General features: G+C 40.9%; 1 protein-coding gene across 3 annotated transcripts in view; it reads left to right on the forward strand.

Moving 5' to 3' along the window:
* anks1b (ankyrin repeat and sterile alpha motif domain containing 1B) overlaps positions 1-18618 on the forward strand; it is a 296705-nt gene extending 278087 nt beyond the window's left edge. The window contains exons 22-29 of one of the 3 annotated variants that reach the window (XM_085376209.1): positions 60-185; positions 5170-5241; positions 6906-6992; positions 8630-8767; positions 8859-9026; positions 12118-12240; positions 15917-16008; positions 17247-18618. In XM_085376209.1, the coding sequence (XP_085232335.1) occupies positions 60-185; positions 5170-5241; positions 6906-6992; positions 8630-8767; positions 8859-9026; positions 12118-12240; positions 15917-16008; positions 17247-17295 (855 nt within the window). In that variant the 3' untranslated portion in view covers positions 17296-18618. The remainder of the gene's footprint in view (positions 1-59; positions 186-5169; positions 5242-6905; positions 6993-8629; positions 8768-8858; positions 9027-12117; positions 12241-15916; positions 16009-17246) is intronic. The other 2 variants (XM_085376210.1, XM_085376211.1) reach the window with 2 other exon arrangements.
* Positions 18619-24603: the final 5985 nt, after the last annotated feature.

A 24603-nucleotide genomic window follows, 5' to 3' on the forward strand; every position in this document is an offset into this window, starting at 1 on the left:
GTCATGCCCTCATCTTTTACTCCTGTGTAATCCCGACATGCAATTGCTTGTGTTTTCAGGCAGGCGAGTGGTGTGAGCCAATCACGTTGCGTCCGCCAAACGAGGCCACCTCATCCACTCCGGTGCAGTACTGGCAGCATCACCCCGAGAAGCTCATCTTTCAGTCCTGCGACTACGAAGCCTATGTGAGTCATACACTGTTGTTGAGCATTCTTAAATTTTCCCTTTTTATTGATCATTTGGTTTATAATGTAGCAGTAAAATCCCTGAATCCAAGCACTATAAATAACTATATATTTTCCTACCATTTGAAAAACTAGTCATAATCTTTGCTGATTGATTCGTGGCTTAACTGACTAAATGTTTCGGTTCTATTTGAATGCTGTCAATTCCTACTGCATATAACATTATTAAAGATCAGTGACCCTCAGCTTCACCTCTCAGTCAATACTGCACTCGGTTATTCTCAGTACTTTGGTAAATTTAGACCTTTGCCAGTTACATAAAGGATGTTACATATCCACGTTACCACAGATACAGCCTCGCACCTCTCACGGGTTACATACTGAGCTTCCAGGCTGAAGCGATTACTTACTTGGTAACCAGAAACCAATTTGCCATTTGCTTTCAGAAACACTGACAGGCAATATAAATGGATCTCTTAGACTGGATGGTTTGATGGCAGTGAGATGAAGACAGAGTAGTTATGAGCTTGGTTATTATGTAACAGAGGGGGAAAAAAGAAGCTGGGAAATTAAATTGATGTCTAATTTGGAAAAAAAAGCAGGGAAAAAAATGAGATAGAGGCTGTGAAAAAGAGGTGCAAGAAGTTTCCCAAGAGTGTGTCATCCCTCTGTTAGAAACCCACCCTTCTTATTTTTTACACCTTAGAAGATTGATAGCAGAAGCTTGGACCATTAGGCTTCCAACAGTTGTATAACTACACAAGCAATGTGTTTGGGAAAATGGGAGGAATCGACGACGGGTGGGCCACCGGGGAAAAGTGGTGGCGGTGCTTTCATGGAGCCATTTATGACAAGATCTCTAATGCTATCTGTCCCAGGACAACAGGCTCCAGAAAGCTCAGAGAGTGAGATAAATGAGGGAGAGCCTCAACAGAGCGCCAGGCAAGAGCGCTCAGTGTGAATACTGGCAAGGTGACGGAAGCTGGAGAGTGAATAAGAATAAATTAGATGGATAAGACACTGAAGGGGACCGCATTGTATTTGTTTTAATAAAAAAAGAGGAATTGCTAAAAAAAGAAGAAGAAGAAAGCAACCAGGGCAGAACAATAGATGCGATGCATCAACGGTGTTCTCATTTTCAGCTCAGACTGCAAACAAACAAAATTCTCTCTACTTTCAGCGGCTCCTCGCATAACATTGCAACTTTATTATGTCAGCTTTACAACTAGATTTTGAAATTATTATCTGAAGTTATTAGAGATCCACTTCCCGCAAAACCCTGCAGACATTTTGACATTATTACCAAACATGCAACATCATTAACAGCCAATATTATCTCAGCACAGACTGCCTACTCTTTCTTATTAATGAAAAAAAAAACGTTGAAGATAGGAAAATACAAAATATCTTTGAGTAATACTCAGGGCTCAGACACGAATATTTTGTGATGTCGCTCTTTCATATGGGTCAAGCTGGTGAGCTAAACCTGCTCATGTTGCTTTGTATTTAGTAGGAAAATGGGAAGCAGTGATTTACTGAAACATTTGGAAACACAAATGGGAACTCAGTATATAAGGCAAATAAAGTCTGTACAATTCTAACAACCTTCAAAGTCAATATTTGGTGTGACCACCTTTATGCTTCACAGCTTTCTTGTATGTCTATAATAGTCTCCAGGAAAAGTTCTCCAGGCTTGTTGAAGGACATTCAAAGCTTCTCTTGGAATGTTTGGCTGTAAACACTCACTGGTTTGGCTCGATCGTGACACATCCCTCCATAAGACCTGTTGCCAGTGATTTTCAGTTCAGTTCTTGTGTCATTTGGGATACCTCAGCCCTTACTCCTCGTTTCTCATTTCTTAAGAACTTGACTTTCAGGTACTATTCATCTGAGTTTTTAGGCGTGACACTTCTTCTTTTGTCCTCTACTTGATTAGTTTTCTCAAATTCTTAAGAGCACGATGGCACTGTGTTGAGATACAAGTTTTCTGCTTGTAGCTCTTTGAAAATCACCTTGTTGGTGCAAAATACTTTTTCTTTTCTTTCAAACAGTGTTTGAAAAATCCTTGACATTTACACAGATTCAGTTAAAAAAAGAAGAACAAATAATTTGTTTGTGACAGGCTTCTATCAACGAAAGATAAAGACAGGAAATAATCCATTTTAAATGCTAAGTTGTCTGTTATGTGTAGACAGCACTGACTCATTCCTTGCATTGGGTGCGTATTTTGTGCTTGAATCATTCAAAGGTCAGTATTAAGTGGATTAATTGGAGATTAATTATATGAATTAGAGGAGTGGGACTATGCCTCTGAACACTTCCAGTTCTTATCTATATATGACATCCTCAGTTCTACAAGCAGTTTGTTCTCATTTTCAATCCCTTCACTTCTTCACTTCCCATTAGTACATGGGGATCTGCCAGGCCCAAAAGTCGCTGCCGGTCCCCTCCGAGGCCTTCCCCAAACCGCAGCTCAGTTCATGTTTAAGCCATTCGACTTTATCCACTAAAAAACGCTGTCAAACCTCTAAAATGAGGATGTGGGCCCCTCTAATGAAACATTCCTCTGAAAATGGTCAGGGGTTAGCGCTGGACTGTGAAATCCAACAAATGCGCAAAGAAAAGCTTTGATAGACGATTAGAAAAGCTGGAGAACTCTGTTCCTCAAGACCACTTTAAAAGAAATTGCAAGAAGAATCTGGCTCCTTGGAAGCAAAATATAAAGAAATAGGGGGGTGGCTCAAGATTGTTGGACAGTACTGTCATTCAGAGTTTTCTCGACCTTTTCCTCCAACACCAACATGAAGTTTACATTTGTTGGTGACAATCCCAGCAGGCTTAGAGGTCCACTGTCCACTTAGCATGTAATGAAAACTATCAACCTATGCAGAATAACAATATATTAACATATGCTAAACATTAAAAATGTCCTTCTGTTCATCGTTGCATGCGGATGTTACAGTTACCCAGATACAGACTTACAAAGCTAGTAGCATGGCTGTAGAGTCTTAGCCTTGTTATGATGCCTTGAATTTTATTTGAAACTAATAAAAACCAAAAATTACTGCCAGCGACATGGTATAGGAGACAGCAGCTGATCTTGTGTGCAACTATAATGCAATTTCTCAGATAACTGCCAGCAAGCCAGCCATAACAGCGATTTAACGTTGTTAGCTTGAGTCAAGACGAAGTATTAACATGCCCAGACGACCTCTTTCTGATCTGCCAAGGACTAGACTATGAAAATATGACTGAGTCAGTGTCTGTGCTGCGAAAAAGCAACTCATCATGCAAATCGCGTGTGGTCCTTGACTTTCGAGACATTTATTGTAGAGTTAAATAGATGAGATAAATGAAGCTGTAAATATTTCTCTCCTAATTCACTAAAAGCCTGCTTAAGGTCCCACTTTGGGGAATAAATCCCCGTCAAGAAGCTGGTCAGTCATTGTGAGGCAGTGAATGTCACGCCCATTAAGTGCTCTAATGCCAACATAGACATTGTCCCTGTAAAACACCGTCACCATTAGTAGCTTCTTTATTAAATCTGATACTACGTGTGCAAAATTACTAACTGCATCCAGACAGAAGGATCTACCAGACAGCAATGTTAATGTACCTCAGGGAGCCACTCAAGGTTGATGTAATCACTGCTGTGTGCCTTTAATGAAACCCCATATGAGCCATGTAGGAAGCCATCCACTCAGTGCCTTCTGTATTGTTTATGCTGTTTACATCCAGGCTGAGCTGGTTGACAGTCAAGACCTGGCCAGCTGCTAAACTAGACACACATAGCAATGGTTAGAGGTAGAGATGCACAGATTCCAATTTCTTTGGTCGATACCGATTTCTGCCAATTCGCTTGAGCCCCTCGTGACCCTAATTTTGCTTATCCTGAGAATGCATGAATGGGATGGGATTTTTGTTCTAAGAACTAAAACTAAGTCAACTTATCTTTAGTGGAAAATATAATTTTTATAATGTTCCCCCAAACTGCAATAGGTTCCAGATCTAATCTCATTTGCAAAACTGAAAATGAAGTGCTCTGCTACTGGAAAAGGGTAGAACTAGCTTTTTATCAGCAAAAAAAAAAAAAAAAAAAGGATCTGCAGATAAACTGTATATGCAAGCTTGACTAGCCACTGGGACATCAGACACTGGTTTTATTACTGTCCTCTTGGGAAGCCATATCTTGGCATTTTAAAACTAGATACAACAGCTGAGGGGTGGACTTGACTGAGCTATGTAGAGACATTGCACACTTCTCACAAGAAAAGTTTAAAAGAAATCTACATGATGTTAATTAAATAAAACTTTGATTATTTGATTATGACTAAGCTGATTGGGAAAGCCTTTACTGAGGTCATGGATCAGGAGAGACACCAGTTGCCCCAGGCTAGCTATCATTAAGAATGCAGGTTTAAGGAACTATGTATCAGTTTCGATTTTCAGACCCAGATGCTCTGTCTTTGATATACAGTCTACAAATACATTGATGAAGCAGGTGTCTTAACTTACGATGTGATTAGAGAGGGCTGCTGTTGGAGGTTGTGGTATCCTCTTCAGCAGAGATCAGTGTAGCGTTCAGCTACGGCACTGCTTGCTGATCATTTGGCAGGTTGGCTCAAGCCATTTTATCATAATCAAGCCATAGAGCAGGGTCACCGCTGCAAGCAGCTGAGGCAGTAAAACAGCTGTCACCAGTCCCGACCTAGACAGGAGCAGTAATGGTAGAAACAGCAATGTCCTACTGAGCAGCACTGATGGCAGCAGGATGGTCTGTTCATTCTTTGAGAGGATGGCTCTGACTAATTCATCAGTCACCATCAGAACGGCGAAGAAATTTGACAGCAGATGACTCTTCCTGCTGCTAGACTTCGTCTCTATCATTTCCGTTTGAGTTATTGGAAATTTAAAAGCAGTCACAAAGTTGATGCAAAAGTTCACGTATTTACCTAGCATCGTGTTGTTTGTGTGTTTCCAACAGTACTTGGGCTCAATGTTGGTGAAGGAGCTGAGGGGGACGGAGTCCACACAAGATGCCTGCGCCAAGATGAGGGTAAAGCTCAATCTAACTTTATTTCTGGTACTGGAACCTCAAGTCAACATCTGGATAATTTTGATTTATTAAAACTCACTCGACCAAATTTAGCCTTGATAGCTAGGGATCGGCCTGCCAGGGCCTCTGCTCCTGGCTGCCGCCCGACGCACATTGCACCTAACCCCTGACCCCTACTGCGCCTCCTGTGGGTGGTGGGCCTACAATAACATGGGCCCATGTCCCTTTTTTGGGCTGTGCCCTACCGGGCCCCATAGACTAAGGCCCCAAACTAACTAAGTCAAATTTAAGTAAAATTATTACCAAGCTATGCTTACTAGCTTATACTATAGCAGCTAGCATGAGAGCAGGCTTACTAAACCTTTAAATCTGGGACACAGTCTGAATGCCCTCACGCTCTCACTTGAACTTAAACTTAAAATATCATAGCGGTGGATTAAGTGTGTTGAGGGATTTATTTTTAATATCCTTGCCTGGGTTGCTTGATACCTCACAATCCCCCTTTTACCTCTAATCACCTTATCTCTTCCTCACGCCTTGTGTCATTCTGCTGCTCCCTCTTTTTTTCATTCCTCCTTTCCTTTGTTTCTTACTGACAAAGAGAAAGAGGAATGTGCCCTACTATCCATGTCTTTTCATCCTGCTCATTCTTTCCATATTTTACTCTTAACGCTGACTCTCTCACTCCTCCGGCCCCCGGCTGCTGCGGTGTAAAGAAGAAATTTAATATTCGTATGCAAAGCTCTCGGTTCCTCTTCTCTCTTTTCTTACTTTCTATATTTACAGTATGCCACCATCATCAGAGGGAAATTTTTCTTCTGCTTCTCATTTTCCTCAGTTTTACCAACCTTTTCCTGCACACTGTGGTTGCAATTAGGTGCAAAGAGATGCACGTCATATTAACCCCAGCTTTTGTAACATCGCTAACGTACCACTCTTTCATCCTTCCCTCCACGGTTGAGGTAGTTTTGGATGTTTAAGATCCAACTTCACTTCTCGGCTCGGATTTACTGCCAGCGAACTGCCTTTGTCAGTTTTTCAACACTACCTGATAGTGACAGGGTCGAACTGTAGCAGCAACATGCTGCAGGAAGGGAGCAAAGAACAGAACAAAGACAAACAGATATGGGATAGCAGCTCGCGTGTTCGACAAGGGAGGAGAAAGAAAGGACGGGCTGTGATAGGAATATGGATGCTGAGGAGAAGGAGATGACAAGCGATGAAGAACACAAAGTTGTTCAGAGAAGGAAGCTTTGAATATATTAAACCTTTTGTCAGGTAGAATGACAGCTGGGAGGGTAACGCTGACATCGCTGTAAATCACACAATTCTTCACAGCACCTCTCGGCATAATGAGTTCAGTATAGGTATGTAATTACAAGGAGTGAGGAGAGATATACTGTCAGAGCCCGATATGACCTAAAAGTTAATAGACTTATTGAATTGAATCGCTGCAGTGACTTGAGTGTAGAAAGGTAGTTTCTTATTTTATTTTTCATAACCTTTGAGAATGGTGCGACTAAAGTTTGGCAATCAAAGCAGAACAGAAATCCTCATTAAATACGCCAAGTTAAATTGTCAAGTTTACTTTCACGAGCTGCCTCCAAAGTCACTGCTGTTTTTTTTCCTCTTTTTTTGTCTCTACCTTCTCATTTTTGCACAAGAAGTCGACAGAACAGATGAAGAAAGTGCCGACCATCGTGCTGTCCGTGTCCTACAAAGGAGTGAAGTTCATCGACGCCACAAATAAGGTACAGCAATGCGCACGGCTCGCTTCCTGTGAGGCCCGGTGTAAATGACACACCGAGTGTAAAGCCCGCACAGCATTGCAGTGCTCGTGTCTGCTCTGTGCTGCTGCAGCCTCGCTGATTTACAACGGTATGTACACAGAGCACAAACAAGCAATAATCAGGATGAAAAGGGATGAGCTGAAAGTCTAGAACAGAATGGAAATATTTGAGTTTCATGTGCACATATATAAGAAAAGAATCGGGTACATATTCGGATTCTTGTTTGAATTGCACTAAAACAGAGTATGCTCAAGTAGGTCATCCACACTGAAATATACAGAGACAGTTTTAGATATTAAAGTTACCCAACAGTGATGAGAAGGAGACCAGCTGGTGATTCTTACCAGAAAATTAATTAATTAAAAAAAAAAAAATCCCAAGTAAATCTGTATTTGGCAATTCAATTCTCCAATTAGTCACACAGACATGCTTGTGCCTTCTCTCGGTCCTGCGTTGTTATAGAACACAGAAGGAGATGAAATGTGCAGCAGCTCCCTCTACAACGGTACGCCACAACTCATTTTGCGTTAGGCTAGTGTAGGGTTTCCTCCACGCCCTGGAAACTAAAATGGGCTGCGTGAAGACGTCCGCTGCTACGTATATCTGCGATTGTCTCCAACACAATATAAAGATAATTAAATGTGCAATTATTTGTGGAGGGAAATTACACAGACTTTGGAAAAATGATTATGCGTCTTCCTGTTGACACCATTATAGCGCTTAATGTATAAAAAGCATCCTCAAAACATCTTTTAAAATGTAATAATAAAACTATCTGTGCAGCCGTCCTCGTGGCTTTTCACTAATGTACTAAACCGCGAACGACAGATGGAAAGAAACAGTATTAAGTACAAAATCCATTAGGAAGATCAAATATAGTAAGTCATTATTAGTCCTCTGTGGTTACCTGCTGTGTGGGTTCACCCAAAACAACAACTACAAGGAGAGGATTCCTCTCTTAGCTTAAACCAAGTAATCAATATGCCTATTTATATATAATCAGTGCAGAGAGACAGCTCTGTCCTGTATGACTAACCTGGCATTTCACTGGTTGAATGTTATGCAACTTCTTTTTGATTTCTCTCAGGTGGAATCATCTGCATTGCACCGTTTTTTTTTTTATCTCTACAATATGTTGTTTTAATGTTTTCATTTTCATGCCCTTAAAAAAAATCCACTTCTTCTAGATCAAAGTTTAATGCATTTTTAGCATATTTTCTTATAATAGCTCAAAGCAACTTCTAACTTAAATGTAATGTTTACTGATGTTGGCCCCCGCTAAAACTTCTCTTTGGGCTTTGATGTTTTTTTAATTCACAGCGCTGAGATGTGCTTTAATTAACGCAACACAAAGTCTGAGCGTTCTCCAGTGACATTACCAGAGGACAAATTCCAACTTAGTGACTCCAGAAACATCTCAAACTGAAAAGTGTGCTACAGTGATTATGAGTTTGAGATGAATAATAAATCAGATTTGTTTTTCTGTGAAGTGGCTCAATGGAGATAATCTACGATCTCTCTGTGCGCTTCTTTATCGTTCTGCTTCTGTGTTTTCTCTTTTTGTTTCCTCCTCTCCGTCTTTCGCTCTCTCTCTGTAGAACATCATAGCGGAGCATGAGATTCGTAACATCTCGTGTGCAGCTCAGGATCCAGAGGATCTGTCCACATTTGCCTACATCACCAAAGACCTCAAGTCCAGTCACCACTACTGCCATGTCTTCACTGCTTTTGATGTGGTCAGTATTGACACTCTGCTGTGCTCACAGGTGAACATCAGACTCACTGTCCAAGATCACATTAACCTATTTGATTTTGCCTTTATATCAGAACCTGGCCTACGAGATCATCCTGACGCTTGGACAGGCCTTCGAGGTGGCCTACCAGCTAGCCCTACAGGCTAGGAAGAGTGGCCACGGATCATCCACACTGCCCGAAAGCTTCGACAGCAAACCCAGCAAACCTGTCCCTAAGCCACGCATCAACATCCGCAAGTCTGTAAGTAACGCAGCTGCACAGCTGCACAGCTGCACTACTGTTCAAAGAAAAAATCCATCCCTGTCAAGTTCCACAATAGTGAGGCCACATGTTCCAGATGGTCTGGATTGGATTGCTTTGGTCTAAAGTGAAAAAGCTTCAAATTTTTTGAATTTTATTCCAATAAAGCACTCCTATTTTCACTGGACTCTGTCCATAATACCCTACCAGTATCATCCTCACTCATTTACATTATTTCTAAACATCTGAGATTGGTTTTCTAGCTCTATCTGCTCATGTTCTTTGCTTGCGTGCGCCTTGGCCCAGCGGACTAAGCGGCAGAGGTGTAGGTGGATATTTGATCTGTTAAGCGTTCACTCAGTCTTACTGTCCCTGCAGTCTCTTACACACTTGGCTGATTGATGATGCGTGTTTGCATAAAGCTCCAGGGAGGCTTGCCCGCTCTCCCTCCGGGGGTGTGTGTGTGTGTGTGTGTGTGTGTGGGGGGGGGGGGGGTTCTGTGTAAAAGAAGATAAAGAATTCTCATGTGGAGGACTGCATTATAGGGAAGAGCTTTTCGCTCATGTGCAGTAATCTGCTTAAGGTAGGGCTGGGTATTATAAGAAATAAATACAAATGCTGATATACAAATGCTTTGATGGTTTAAATGATAAGCTGAGGAGCTTCACTTAAGCTGCATCAGTGCATACAGAGCAAAAGAGGAAAAAACCTAGTCTTCTCTCAAACCTGCAGGAAAGCACTTGAATGTAACCGTAATGGATTTAGAGAACGATGATGGTTAAGCAGAGCAAAGTGCTCCATTTTTGCCCTTATTTCTGCTCGCAGATATCATTCAGAACTGTGAACTTGTTCCGTTTCCTCCTTTAGCCTGACATTCCCTGAAGTGTAATAGATATCCTCGTTGGTGGCTGTATAGTAGCTTGACAATGGCTTTACTCCAGCTTGTAGCATCGATGGGCTAAAAGATAGCCCTTCAATAGTGCTTATTGAACAGATCGTTCTGCAAACGAAAACTGTTTCATGTCTTGTGTCAACTCGATAATCGGGATGAGTCCAACGTCTGAGCCCAGGCAAAAGCTACAATGACGGATGGTCATATTAAAAGTGTCCAAGGTTTCAAATATTACAGTTATAGTGTTCCAAAAGCTCAGGCTGCAGATGCACCAATGGCTCAATTTCAGAGTGTTTTTCTGTTCTTGGATGTACTCTTGTACTCTTATATGACACCAAAGCGAGGATATTATCTCATGCACCCACCCACTGGTCAAACCTCCCGTTTGCAAACGGCAAAGAGAAGAAATTTTAAAGGGATTGTGGCTTTAAAAAGGAGAGGAAGTAAAATGGCCTGTTTTAGGCAGGTGGTGAACTAAGAGTCTGCAGCAGTTACTTTGGACACATTCATTCAAAGCCTCTCGAGTTGAGTCCAAGGCTTAAAATCTGAAGCTGAAATGAGCTTAATAGGTCTCAGACAAGTCAAAATTTATCAGTCATGCTTCTAGTGGACTCTATATGCCCCTAACAGTTATGCAACTTATATTGATACATATAAATTATGGTAATCAATACCCAGCCCTCGCTGTTTAACAGCTTCTTTCCCAAATGGTATCATAAAAGCATGTGTCATGCCTCCATCAAATACGGCGTCACAAAGTCTATCAATAAACCTGCAGCCCTTCCATAAACCCCACAACAGACAATTAAAATAGTCACCCTAACCCACTCTGCACTCACTACCCTCCTCCACTGACAAACACCAGCTCAGGCTCAGCAGCACACATGTGAGTCCAAAAGGCCTGGTACAGAGTTATAGTTGCTGCTGTAACGGTGTGCTTGGACCAAATTTACATACTGTGAGTCATGAAAAAAAAAGGTGATTGAGTGGAACAGCAGTTTCATAGGACTGCTCTCGCTTTCTAAAGTTAGTGTGAGATGTGAGATGGTGAGGAAAGATGGGAAAGGAGAGTGCCTACAGAGATGATGGATGATGGCATGTGTACACAATCTGCTTAGTCGGCAACCATTACATTAACCATTAATTGTCTTTTTTCCTGCCTGCTTCATGTATATGTATGTGTGTGTGATGTAGTTAATGGCTTGTGGTGTGCAGCAGGGCAAAGATACTGCAGGATTCATTTAATATTCCTGCCACCCGCCAGCAATGATCTCCATCCTCCAGCACCTCTAAACCCATGTCCTTTAAAATACAGTAGCTTTGTTTCTCTGTGCACCAGTAACAGTTTCTCCACAACCTCCCATTGTCATATTTCCCCTGTGAGCATATCAGCTTGCAAATCCCCCCCAACTTCCACTTAACTTACAAAGGTGAACTTTGAACTAACGAAGACTGGTATGTTACTGTAATCTGTAATGTGACACTTGTAAAGCAACAGATTTCATTTTAGATGGTCTACAATAGGCCTGGGCCGTATCAGATTATAACAGCTGTTTAGAAGTCCTTATGGAAGATGGAGACTATGAGTGTAGAAAAATGCCTCCGCCCCATATACTGTATATTAAAGATGGACATAGCAGTCGTGGTTTCACTAATTGGTTAGCAAAATCGGGCTTTTAAGTGTTTTCGCTGTTGCTATATTTTTTGTTACTTAACCAGACAAATCTAACTGACAAACTGAGAGACTAGGAAACCCTTACCCTTTAACAACCTTTAAAACAACTGGAAACCCGTCATGAACCTGGGGAAAATTGTCTAAATCCATTTGAATAAACTGAGCCTGAGTGTTAGAGACACTTTTTTTTCAGAGCTTTTTTTGTACAGTTGCTGTGGCATATTCATACTAGTGGGAGTGTTGTTGCCATGCAGGAGTTGCTATATAAGTGTGGCGTAACATTGCCTTCTCCAGTTTGAGTTTTGCTGTGTTGTGGTAATGCTGCTGTCCCCCGCTGTTTCCAGGGCAATGAATTTGCTGCCATGTTGTTGCCATGGTTTTTTTGCTCTTGGTTTTAGACCGCTGTTGCCTTTTTTTCTGTTGCCATGTAGCTGCTCTGTCCTGGCTGTGGTTTTTGCCTTGCTGCTTTGTTGCTTTTGGAGCAGGCCGACTTTGACTTGTGTATGACCTCTGCCTCCCTGTAGGTCATCATGCCCCCCTCCAGCCGCTGGTCACTGGGCCACATTTACACCCCTCACCGGCCTCCTCTTCACCCTCCTCTTCCTCCCTCTCGACTCTTCCATCTTCCTCACAAAGCTCAGTCACAGGTCCTCCACGCTTTTCCTTCTCTTATCCTTTGTTTTCACATAATTTTTCATTTATTCAAGGAGAAGGCGCCATCTGTAAGTGCTTCCATTTTAATTCTGTTGCTTTTACTCAACTGACTCTGCATCCTTGTGTGTCCTCTTTGCTGTGTGTGTTTCTTCATCTACTACCCCATGGCTCCATATCACTTTTAGTAGCGCTGGTATTAAAAAGACAGCCAATCTTGCAGAGCCAATCCATTTCATAAGTGCTTCAGTTTTTACGTGTCTGTCTGTACCAATTCAGCCTCTGGATGGAGATGCACCGCCTCCTTCTTTGTGGTATATTTGAGATGGTAAATTAATATAAATAAAGCGCTTTGATCAATAAACAGTAGAGTTGAGTGGTTGGACGTATAAACCAGCTAACAGTAATTGGACCGAGCTGAAGGATGAGGGATTTTTTTGGTCTTTTTTAAATTTTGCTAATTAAAGGGTCTGGCTCTTGAGAATTCGACTCAGTCAATAATTATCTCGTGAATTCCTTCCTTTCTTTTTTTGTGTTTAATAAATTCTTAGAGTTGCCAAAGATTCTCATCATTAGTGACCTTGTATGTCCTAGCTTGCCAGCTACGACAAGTGTTGTCAGCCTTTCAGTGGCACATGCTGCAGGTTGTGTGGCCTAAATACTGAATTACATAAATTTTCCCCATTTACTTGCTCTTTCATGGCTCAGTCATACTACAGTGAAAATAGGACCGCAACCTCTTTCCGATTTGGAAAAAACTGGTGGTTGCCCAAAGACTACGTTGATTTATAGTTATATAGTATATTATATATTATATTGAGTGTGTTGAACGTGCAACACACTCAAATTCTGGGCAACCAATTTCAATCACATGGTGATTGCTTGGGTCAACTGGCAGAAGGCAACCTGTCTCCACACCATCGCAGTATGACTCAGATTGACTGCAGTCACCCTCAGATAGACTAGCAGCAGTCTGCAAATAATTTCCATCTAATTTATAAATGGAGACAGATTTCCAGCATATTGTAATCACCCTGAGTCAGTCTTCACCGACAAGTGCAACTCAGCAGGAAAGCATCGCAATAGGGGACTTGATTCAACTGGTTATTTTCTGTTTATATTCCTATATAAAAGTAAGGTTTTAGACTGCCTATAGCATTTTGCAGTTACATTTCCGTTCTGCAGAAACTATATCACTATGTGGGAATGAATTTCTGAATTTCTGTTTTAAATTTATGAGGGTCTGGCAGGACTTAGAATTTTATGTGAATTTCTGTGTATATAGATGGCAACAGATTTGCGTTTTTTACTGATTTGTTACAGTTGAACAACTTGACTCCATTCAATTGGAGCAAATTGGTCTTCTTGCCAATTTATCACATGTCAAATTTACTTTGAAGATTGTTCTTTGAAGCAACTAAGGCAATAGGGCTGGAAGTTCACAATAATTGTGGTCGTCCTGCAGTCTCCAACTATGGTTTTCCCTAGTTTGATTGTAACATTAGAGGCTGTACTTCATTTAGATCAAGGCTGTGAAACATAAGTCCCGGGGGCCAGAATCGGTCTGGCAAAGACTCCAGTCTGCCTCACTGGATAGCTTTGGAAAATGATAACAAGGGACAAATTTTGGACTTTTAACTGCATTTTTCCTTTATAAAGATCCCCATGGGTCCCTCCATACTCATACACCAATGTAATTAGGTAATAAAGAATTAAATGGGAGAAAAGTTTCTGGGTTTTCAACATCTACAGAAATGTGTTATTTGTTTTTTTACAGCATAAATCTGCAGTTTACAGATTTATTCCTTCCAGTTTAAGCCTGAAGAGTGCTGACAGATTCTTTCATTTAATTTCATGTGGAAAAACTGATGTCTACTGTTGTACTTATATTACCGGTAAGATCTCTCAGGGATTGAATGTGTAGTTAAAACTTCACAAGTCATTTTCATGCGAATCATCAAATCAAACGCTGGACTCAGAGTGGCCTGCTGGAGCATTTTAAGACACTGCCTACCCTTTATAACAAATGCTTAAAAATGAGCTAAATGCTTAAACACACTTAAAACCACGTAGGTTCAGTACTTCCAGAACTAAATGCTTGCACTGAACTTTTATATTTCGAGTGCTTTCACTTCTGGCCCAACCTCACACTCGCCCAGAAACATCTTCATCTATCACACAAAGCATATGATTTTTATAAAGGGTCATTAAAGAACGACTGCCATTCCACAGAGTATGTAGTGCGCCAAGAAATTATTCAAAAGTTCAATAGACCCACACTACAAAGAGCATGTTTTACATCGGTTTGGACCACTGACTTCGGAGCCAAATCAAACATTGGACGCCCCGGTAGCATCACTTAAAGTTTCTCTTCCCACCCCTTCCTTGGGAAAAATTCATTTTGAAGGCAGACGATTCATTCAGCGTCTTCATGTGTGGTTGATGAATTTGATACTGGTGATGCTCTGGATGAGCTCTTCACTGAGCGTGATGTGTTGTGATGCCGCGAGATCGAAAGTGTGTCTGTGTTTGCCTTAATCCTATAACCCCAAAACAGGATTATATGGTCTTGCTCTGGCTGTGTGTGTGTGTGTGTGTGTGTGTGTGTGTGTGTGTGTAAAGAAGAGGATAGAGAACCATATTAAAATTACAGTTAGTTTCAGTACTGTTGCTGTAGCAGTGTGTTAAGAGAAGATAACAGAACCATGGCTCTGTCAGTGCACCGCAGAGTTAATCCAGTTTCCTCCAACAACACTACGACACCTTTCAAAGCTGATCTTTTTTGGCTTTATTATAAAATGTTAACACTACATGGAGATGCAGTTAATAATTTGCTCATATATGTTTGCAATTCAAGTTTACAAACACGCGTATTCCTGTACCGAGTCAACTTTACCGCCGCTGCCATCCCCCAAAACCATCTGAAAACAAACCAACAGACTGGAGGAAAGCCACCCTCGGCAATACGCCTCTTGATTGTTGCCTTGGGGTTATTTTTGAAAGCGCTCTAGATTGTTTGGTTTGTTTCTCAGCCACCACGATGGCTTTGCAGTTACAGACAGCATCTCTGTTAAAAGTCTTCGAAGCTGCAGGAAGTGGCTCAGGAGGTAGAACAAGTTGTCTGCTCAACGGAAGGTTTGTGGTTCGATCCCTGGAAGTGCCAAAGCATCCTTGGGTAAGCCAAGGCCAAAGTGCTTGTGAATGAAGAAGGTTGTATAGCATTTTAGAGTGGGACAGGACTATATAAGAACTAGTTCATTTACCATTTGTACAGCTTATAGGTGATGCACTGCCTCAGTGTGAACACAGACATGACATTTATTCATATTAAAAAAAAAAAGTGTATATTCTCAGTTCTGCTTTCTCATCTGTAATATTTTCTCCCGCCACCTCATTTCTCTGTAAGCAGCCGATCCTCCACCTCCATCTCATTCATTCTACTGTATCACTCTGATGTCACCGACTATCAGCATGAAATAATATCTGAAAATTGCACCTCAAGTGGATTTTTTTAAAACTACAACACAGACTTTTGCATTGTTTGGTTTGAAATCATTCAACACAGCGATACTATATAATAAATTGGCCGTTTGTCCTGCTTCTCCCCCTCTTGTTTTTTTTCTAACTCTGCTTCTCCCCGTCCTCCTCCTCCTCCGACTCTCTCTGTGTCAGATGGAGCAGCCATCCATGGATCAGAAGGGCCATGCCAACGTGCCGTGGATTGTGGAGCCAGGTCAGGAGGCCAAAAGAGGAGTCAACACCAAGTACGAGACCACTATTTTCTAACATACACCCGCCTTGTCCAATCCTGTGTGTGTGTGCCTTTCAGAGGTTGCCCTGTACCGGGGCCCCGCCCCGGAGTTGGGCACGAGCGACGCACGCCGCCGCGCCACCTCACCGGCTGAAAAAATAAAAATAAAAAAATTAAATTAAAAAAAACATCTCGCCCCGCCCCCGATAGCCGAGCCTGTCCACTGCATGATGACGTTTGGCGCTGCGTTGTCTCTCTCTTCTTTCTCCTTGTCTCTTCTCTCTTTTATTTCTGCTCTCCCCCCCTCTCTTTGGCCTGGGCCACATCCTCCTGCCTGCAGGGCTGGCGCATGACCTTTGAACCCAGGGCTGTGGTGCACTTCTGTCTCCACCTGTAGGGGGAATGGTCAGCTCTGTTTTTCCACTTCATGTTTGTCGGTCAGTCAGCAGTCAACCACTCGGTTATTCTGCTTCCAGTTTCTTGTTTTTTTTGTTTCTTTTTCTTCCTGTTTATGGGTGCAACCATTTGGCTTCGTCTCTCTCCTCCTTTTCTCCTCCAACTGCCTCCATCCCTCACTTTACTATTCATTTTAGCCCTTTTGTCCAACTGCCCCTGATAACTTGAACAAGATTTGAAACCAGAGCACTGCTAAGAGGCGAAACAGTGTTTTAGCTGTCTCTGAGCACCGTGTGGGAGCTGACAGTGAGGAGGGATGTTGTCCTAACTTGACAACTGGAGGGAAATTTAGACTTTTTAAACACTTTTTAATCAAAGAGGAGAGCTGAACTTTGGGAGAGGTGATGTAGCACAGTCTAACTTTGACTCAAACTGGTTCATCCAGCAGGCTACTAGAATGTATTTCAACTTTTTGATTCTTTATATCAGATTATTTTTTGGAGATAAACTTGTAAATTTCTTTGACAAACTATATTTTAAACTTGACCTGTGACACAGGAAGATCTAGGTGAACTTTTGCTTTTCTAGCACCTTTTTTCAGCACATGTTTGTGTATATGTTCAGAATTACTTTAATCACGTGGAGTTTTTTTGTTTTGTTTTTTTACTTTGTTTTCATTTTGTTTTCCCAGCCCATAAACCTTGTTTTATTTGGGGGAATAAATCTTGTATGTAAAAGGTTTAGCATGTGGCTTGTGAAACGCATGGTGGCCATTTTGGATTTGCTGAACAGGGGGGCCAGTGGAGAGGCGGGGTGTGAGGGCTCTCTCGATAAGTGATGTCATCTCATTTGCAGGGCAATGCCGGATGCTCATGTCTATTACTGTGGAATGCAAAGAATGTAGCCAGCCCTAAACATGGACCTTGTCACACACACAATGCAAAAAGGACTACAAAGGACCCTCTTGTTCACTTTTCAAAAGGACTACAAACATGGATGCTACTCCACAGTGTTTAAAGTTGACTACAAAATTTTAACGTCATTCATCCACGTGTTGCTAGACACGGTAAACATCGGACCAACTAATAATTAAACACACACACACACTGACAGGACTGCATCTTGACAGACGACCGTCTGCTCTGAATGTACACTTATTTGAAAGCAGCCTCAACTTTCTGCAACTCCAGCAGGATCCGTTTTATGCGCCCAACTGGGAGGCATGACCTTCGAACTTTTTGGCAGGTCAGCATCTCCATGGAGACTGTGAGTATGGTTACAGGGCATGTTTAGGTAATAGACGGCGGGCTGACTAAAGGGCATCCCCGGGCATGTGTCAGTGTTGGCATGAGTTCCACGATGTCTGGCTGGCTCTTTTGGTCCTCTTTATTTTATTTCTTTGTTGTTGTTTTTCCTTTAATGTCAGAAAATAATAAAGAGATATATGCACAAGTGTGTAAATGACTAGCTGCAACACGCTCAAGATGCAACGGGTGTCTCATAATGAATGAAGAGCCTATGTGAACAAAGCATCTAGAGTCTAAAAAAAAAAAAAGTATTCTATTCGTATTGCCTGACATTTTAATGTTTAATATGAGAGTATTATATTACCATGAGGATTATGATTATACTTGTGCAATTCTTGTCTACTGTTGTCTTAATGTTACATTATTTTTCTATGATATGCTGAAATGAAAACCTTGGGCCTGAGAATGATGGCAATCCTTTAACAAAAAAAAATAATAAAATAAAATAAAATCCGAAACTAGGCGATCACACTTGTACACAGAGAGCGAATGTCGCAGGTGGCTAGCTAACTTTTAGGTCAGGTCAACTCTCCATCATTTCTCACGGGGCTCTACTCTTATCTAGCAGATGTACTATTTTAAAAACGCAGTATTACTGTATTATTTGGATGGGAAATCATCCAGTTATAAAGTGTACATAGATATTTTGCCAACTCATTGTTCATACATGTAAAAGAAAAGAATAAAGGATTTGCAGCAAATGGCACTGGAAACATGGTACCAAAATAAAGGTTGGACATTTAAAAAAAAAAGTGGTAGATTGTAGAGACTGTATTTTGAGTGCAAACTAACATGAATTATTTGGTGTCATCACTGCTGACCAACTAATGTACATAGGCTTGGGCTTCCAGCACACTGATTTTTGTAATTTTGGCCATTATTTATATCCTTGTAAATCACATTAAATAAAATATGACTTGTACAACCATATTTATCCATGGAATGAAGTTGTTATTACATCTTTTTTTTTTTTCCATTCTCAATCACTGCATAGAAGATCTAATACCAGAGTAAACATAAACATTCCTAGACACACATTATCTGACAATAGTGGCTTATTTTGGTATTGGTTACCACTGTGACTGAGAGCAAAGATGGAGATATTTGAGTAATGTTCCTCTGTTGTAGTGTCTGCAACTTTTCAACCTGAATATTTCAATGAAGCTTTAGCTGCAAATCCTACTCTGTTTGTAGTACTAACCCTTGGTGCAGCTTCTGCAGATGATAAGGATGCATCTCCAAGTATCACAAATCACGTTGCACTGATTCTCATTTGCAAAATGTACTTTTACCATCTGGGTCTTGCCCCATTTCTGCACAACAATCACCATCTCAGAACTTACTCGCACATTATAGTGTGTGTAATATTTCACATACCTCAAACTGGACCTGCTGCCCAGCTGTGATGTCAGGGACTTCAAAACTTCACCGCTTTCTACCAAGGAAATTGAGAAAGAGAGGAGAATCATTTGGCTCCTCCAGGCTTCAAAGCATTAAGAATCTCTACAAATCTTCTCTTTGTATTCATTCTTAAAGAGCTCTTCTCTTAGTCTTGCTCAACAATTCGAACACAAATTAACACTCATGGGAAAAGCTGTAGTTAATAAATCAGTACAATATTGATTGCAGAGCTCTCAGAGTTACTTTCTCCTCCACTAGCTTGTTTTTGGTTTGTAGGAAGTTCCTCACAGAATCCTGGTGGATTATTTATACCTTCAGGTGGTGAAAATCACTGAGGTCTCAGGGCAGTCGTGTAAAAGGAGTTAGTGAAAGTGAAAACAATTGTGAATCCACTGGACAGAAAGATGTTGAGACAGTAGTGAAACAGACCAGGAGTTTGTTAAAGTGTACTTTCACCGATAGTTATACTCAGCATCAAGACTGTAGTGAAAACACATACTCAAGAAAAAGAACAAAACCCACTGCTGTGCACTACAAACCTCTAATTAGGTGTATACAATTATATATAGGAATTTTTTAGTATACTAAAAACAGATTGCAGATGAGCTCAGAACTGATCAGATGAGCAACTTCCTGCTCTGACACTGAGGTCACTGCAGGGTGAGCAGTTAGCTGCCTCGTCATTAACCAAATCATCGAACTTTGCATGTAGAAAAAGCACACACACTGACATGACACGTCTGCAGTGAACCATTGCAGCTGCTGTGTATTTGCAGAGAGACTCCCTATTGTAAAGTGTTCACAATATGAAATCATAACGAGCAACAAATCTCTGCATATATAACAGAAACAATCATTTTCAAAAATGACCGCTCCCCTCTGCTTCCTAATTACATTCACTTCTCAGCTGATTAACCACATTTCATTTGCATTCTTCTGGTTTTCCAACCACTGAATGGGAGGCAGATAGATTGTGACAGGAAGGCAAAGGCCTTTGGCCATTACTGAGTTACCGTTCTGCACATCGTGTCAGAGAAATTTTGCAGTTAAAGAGAAACATGCAGTCTATTTGAGTAAGGTACGTCTCTGAAGTCACACCATGATTTTATCCGATGTCTTTCCTTTTTTGTAAATCTGACACAAAATTGAAGGTGCAAAATGAAGGAATGGAGGTGCACCACATGCTTTCAGGTGAAAAAATAAAATATTCACCTTATGATACAAACTCACGTTAACATTAGTCTTTCAAAAACAACAAAAGACGAGAACTGCAGTTAAAAAAAGAAAATCTACATGAAGAGGCTGGTAGGGTTTGGATCTGCAGCTGTTTGCAAAGATCCGCTCTATTGAAGGTGAGTGTATTTCTGATCAAGAAGTACTATTTGAATGAGCCACCTGCTACATTTATATCAAATCATGTAAGTATTCGGTCACTCAATTTCATATCATCGTGGGCCGTCTGCTTGACAATCTCTGATTTGCAAAAATGTTTTATGTATTATTCAAGCTTTATTACAATTTTAGCCTCACAAATAGATTAAATTAAATAGTTATGTGATTTACATTCAACTTTCATGCTGGATTCTGAAAATATTACTAAAAAGTTGTATCACAAACAAATATCAGTAGATGGTGTATCCAAATACAGTCAGCATCACTCCAAATTATTCACAGAAAATTCAGCCTCACTCCCAAACCGTCGCTGCAGATAGCCGCCGTTCCCTGAGCCCGCTTCTGCCAGAGGTTTCTTCCTGTTAAAAGGGCGTTTTTCCTTCCCCCTGTCACCAAATTGCTTGGTCATACAGCATCATCTGATTGTTGCTGTTTTCTTTGTTTTCTCTGTATTATTGTAGAGTCTTTACCTTTATAAATATAACGCAAGTTGACGGAACTGTTGTTGTCATTTGGCACTATATAAATGAAACTAAAGTGAATGTTTAAACACTGCCTCAGATTTAAATGTGCAAGAAAATAAAAAGCCTGAGAGTCGGTAGATGAGTCTTTTTTAAATATATAAAGCTAAAATTTCACAGTAAACATGATATAATATGTCCAAATTGTAAACCTTATCAATTTCAGGCAAATCAGAGGTAAAGTAACTTGACTCTGTAGCACTATGCTAGCTGAAATACTGTCTCTATGTAGAGAGACACTATTTAAAATAAGTGATAGATTTGATCTGTGTAATTAACTGGCATTTCTTGTGTGCCATCTCCCACATTTTGAGGCTGCAGTAATGTGAAAATTAAACTGCCTTCTCAGTCAGCAAAAGGTGTCTAAAAGTCTTATTTTTTAAATTTTTTTTTTTTTTTTTTTGCAATTTACAACCTAGAAGCTGTTAGAAGCAGAATAAAATGAGAGTTAATGGGGGATTTTAAGGAATATAAATTGCTTTAAATCCCAACGCTGCATAAATGTTGGTGCTGGCTCAGAAAAACGTTAGAAATAAACAACGGGATGCTCCATAAATATATAAACAAGGGCTTAGTGCACGGTTTACATCGCTGTAAACGTCTTTTACCAACTCATGTAGACGTATGGATGAGTGGATGTGGTTTATTATCTATGAAACTACAGAGGACTGACATTTACAGCAAGTCTGTGAAAGGCTGAACAAGCATTTGCCATGAGCTATAAACCTCAGAGCAAAATGGCTCGCAATCTGTTTGCAGGTTGGACAGTTCAAATCTGCAGCCTAAAGAAGCCGACAGACCGCTGGGCCGTTCTCTGAGATCGGAGGAGAAAGGCGTGGTGCTGTGGCACATTCGTTTGCAGAAGATTTACTGCCAATCTGCAATTTGGTGCATTCTGTTGAAAACTGACAATGCATTATATTGTTTTTATAAAAGGACACTACTGCAGGAGGAGAGTGGGAGTTAATTCAAGATATTATTTCTGGAAGATTATACTAAGAGTGGAGGAAGTGGTGCAGTGGATGCTGTATGCAGGCTTCCCAAATCTCCACTAGCTCAATTTTATTTCTACTGCTGGCAGCGGTGGAGACACTTAACTGAGCACAAAGAGATACAGCGAGGACACAATAATGGGGGAGGACATGAACACACGGACAAGCATGGCAGGTTTTTTTGCTGTTACGAGAAAATGACCAATAATGGCAAAATGGTTCTATTTGTTGACACCAATTTTTTAAATTTTGTACTGTCTGCAACGAAGTGTTAAGCAGGAAGAGTGCACGCTTTGTTTCAGTGTCTGTGTCAGACTGTGGGACAGGGCCAACATCCCAGATGGTGTGTTCTTCCCACGGCCACTAACTAAAATGAGAATACTTTAGAAAAACAACTCATGTAACAATCACAATTATATCTGGCATTCGTTAAACAGAGACGGCTTCAAGCAAGATTACGGAGTCATGAATGGAAATGAGGGAGAAAAGAAACAGGTCTGTGTGGACATTTAGATTCAGCTCCTTGGACACACCTGAATCCACCGTTCCATGCCTCTAATATGCAAAGAGAACCAAAAAAATTGGATTAGTATCTGCCTTGAGAAACTGTTTTACATAAAAGACAATTTGCTGCTTGTGGTAAATGACTGGCTGAGCACAAAACACCTTTTTTTTACACCTGTGCAGATTTGCAGCAACACTGGCATTAACATAATGTCCTGGATGAGCTCAACATAGAAATGGGCTTGCTAGAAAGTGTGCAACAGAGAAATCAACTGGTTTTGCAAAAGAGTTGAACAAAAGGTGAATCAACACACATGCACACAGAGAGACACTGCTAAGCAGCAGCTTGTGATGTCAACATGATAAAGCTGGACACAATGAAGAGTGTTGGTCCAAAAAGCAAAGAAGCAAAAACCAAACAGACTATCACCTTCTCTTAACACAGAAACACCCGAGCGAACAACCTGGATTCTCAAAATGAAACAAACACAAACGCAGTGCGGGATTTGACATTGGCACTTGTTGACAAGTTTAATGTACTTATCCAAATAAAAAGCTGATTATCTGAATAGAAATGTACTTTAAAAAAAAAAATCTTTGAAATAAAGACCTCAGGAGAAACATGGAAGCTACAGGCTAGCATGGTAAAAGCTCTTCTTAGTGACTTATGACACAATTTTAACCAAACTAAACTGCGAAGGGAACCACTGCAAAACCTTTTGTAACAGACCTAATCTACTTAAACCACCTTCGAACAGCTGAACATGCATATTATAAACAAGCTGACAATGGAAAAGTTGCTATGACTAAAGCTAAAGCTAGGCAGAGTCAGAGCTAGCCTCCAGTTTAATCTTTTTTCTTTTTTTAAATGAAAATAAAATTTTATATTTAAGAAATGAAAAGGTTTTGTAAATGTAATCTTCACCTCAATATTTATTATGCACTCATTTACACAACTATAGGCAAAACAGAATGCCCTTTCCTCACATATAATTTGACCTGGACTACACATGAAATATAAGGTAACTGACGTAAGCAGTTGTGTAGACTGCTAACTTTCTTAATTGTATTATTATTCTGCTGTCTACCTAATATCTGTAAAGATTAAAAAATGTATCATGAAATTTATAATTTCTTTGATTTCAAGGACTTTTAATGTAAAATTTTACGTTCCTCTTCACCATCTACACTGCAGACTTCTCCCACAACTCCACCCACTGCTTCCTGCAGAAGTTCTCTGACGACTCTGCAATAGTCGGCCTCATCACTGATGGGGACGACAAGGAGTACAGAGGACTGACCCAAGGCTTTGTGGACTGGTGCCAGCAGAACTACCTCCAGATCAACACTAGTAAAACCAAGGAGCTGGTGGTAGACTTCCGCAGGCACAAACATTCTCCACTGCAACCACTGAACATCCAACGTATGGACATTGAGACTAGACAGCTACAGGTACCTTGGTGTTCATCTGAACAACAAACTGGACTGGACTCATAATTCAGACGCCCTCTACAGGAAAGGGCAGAGCAGGCTGTACCTGCTGCAGAGACTCAGGTCTTTTGGAGTGAATGGCCCACTCCTGAAGACCTTCTATGACTCTGTGGTGGCCTCAGACATCTTTTATGGTTTGGTCTGCTGGGGTGGTAACATCTCTGCCGGGGACAGGAAGAGACTGATCAAGCTGATCCGCAGGGCCAGCTCTGTTCTAGGATGCCCTCTGGACCCAGTGGATGTGGTGAGTGACAGGAGAATGGTGGCTAAGCTGTCATCCCTGTTGGACAACATCTTCCACCCCATGCAGGAGACTTTGACAGCACTGAGCAGCTCCTTCAGTGGCAGGCTGCAGCACCCACGACGTGGGACGGAGAGATTTCGCAGGTCTTTCCTCCCCACTGCTGTCAGACTCCACAACAAAGACTTCAACTGATCAAACACACACATCCACACATGTGCAATAGCAATAACACTAAGTGCAATACTCTTTTCTGGCATCGTTGTATTATACTCAATTGTATATAGCATTTGTATTCTATTTTATTCGATTGTATATAGTATTTTATTCTATCTTATTGATATCTTATTCCAGTGTTTTTCT

Source organism: Diplotaxodon limnothrissa, linkage group LG17, assembly GCF_057381915.1.
Source record: "Diplotaxodon limnothrissa isolate DT_005_m linkage group LG17, D_limnothrissa_male_GT1.1, whole genome shotgun sequence".
NCBI classification, from domain to species: Eukaryota; Metazoa; Chordata; class Actinopteri; order Cichliformes; family Cichlidae; genus Diplotaxodon; species Diplotaxodon limnothrissa.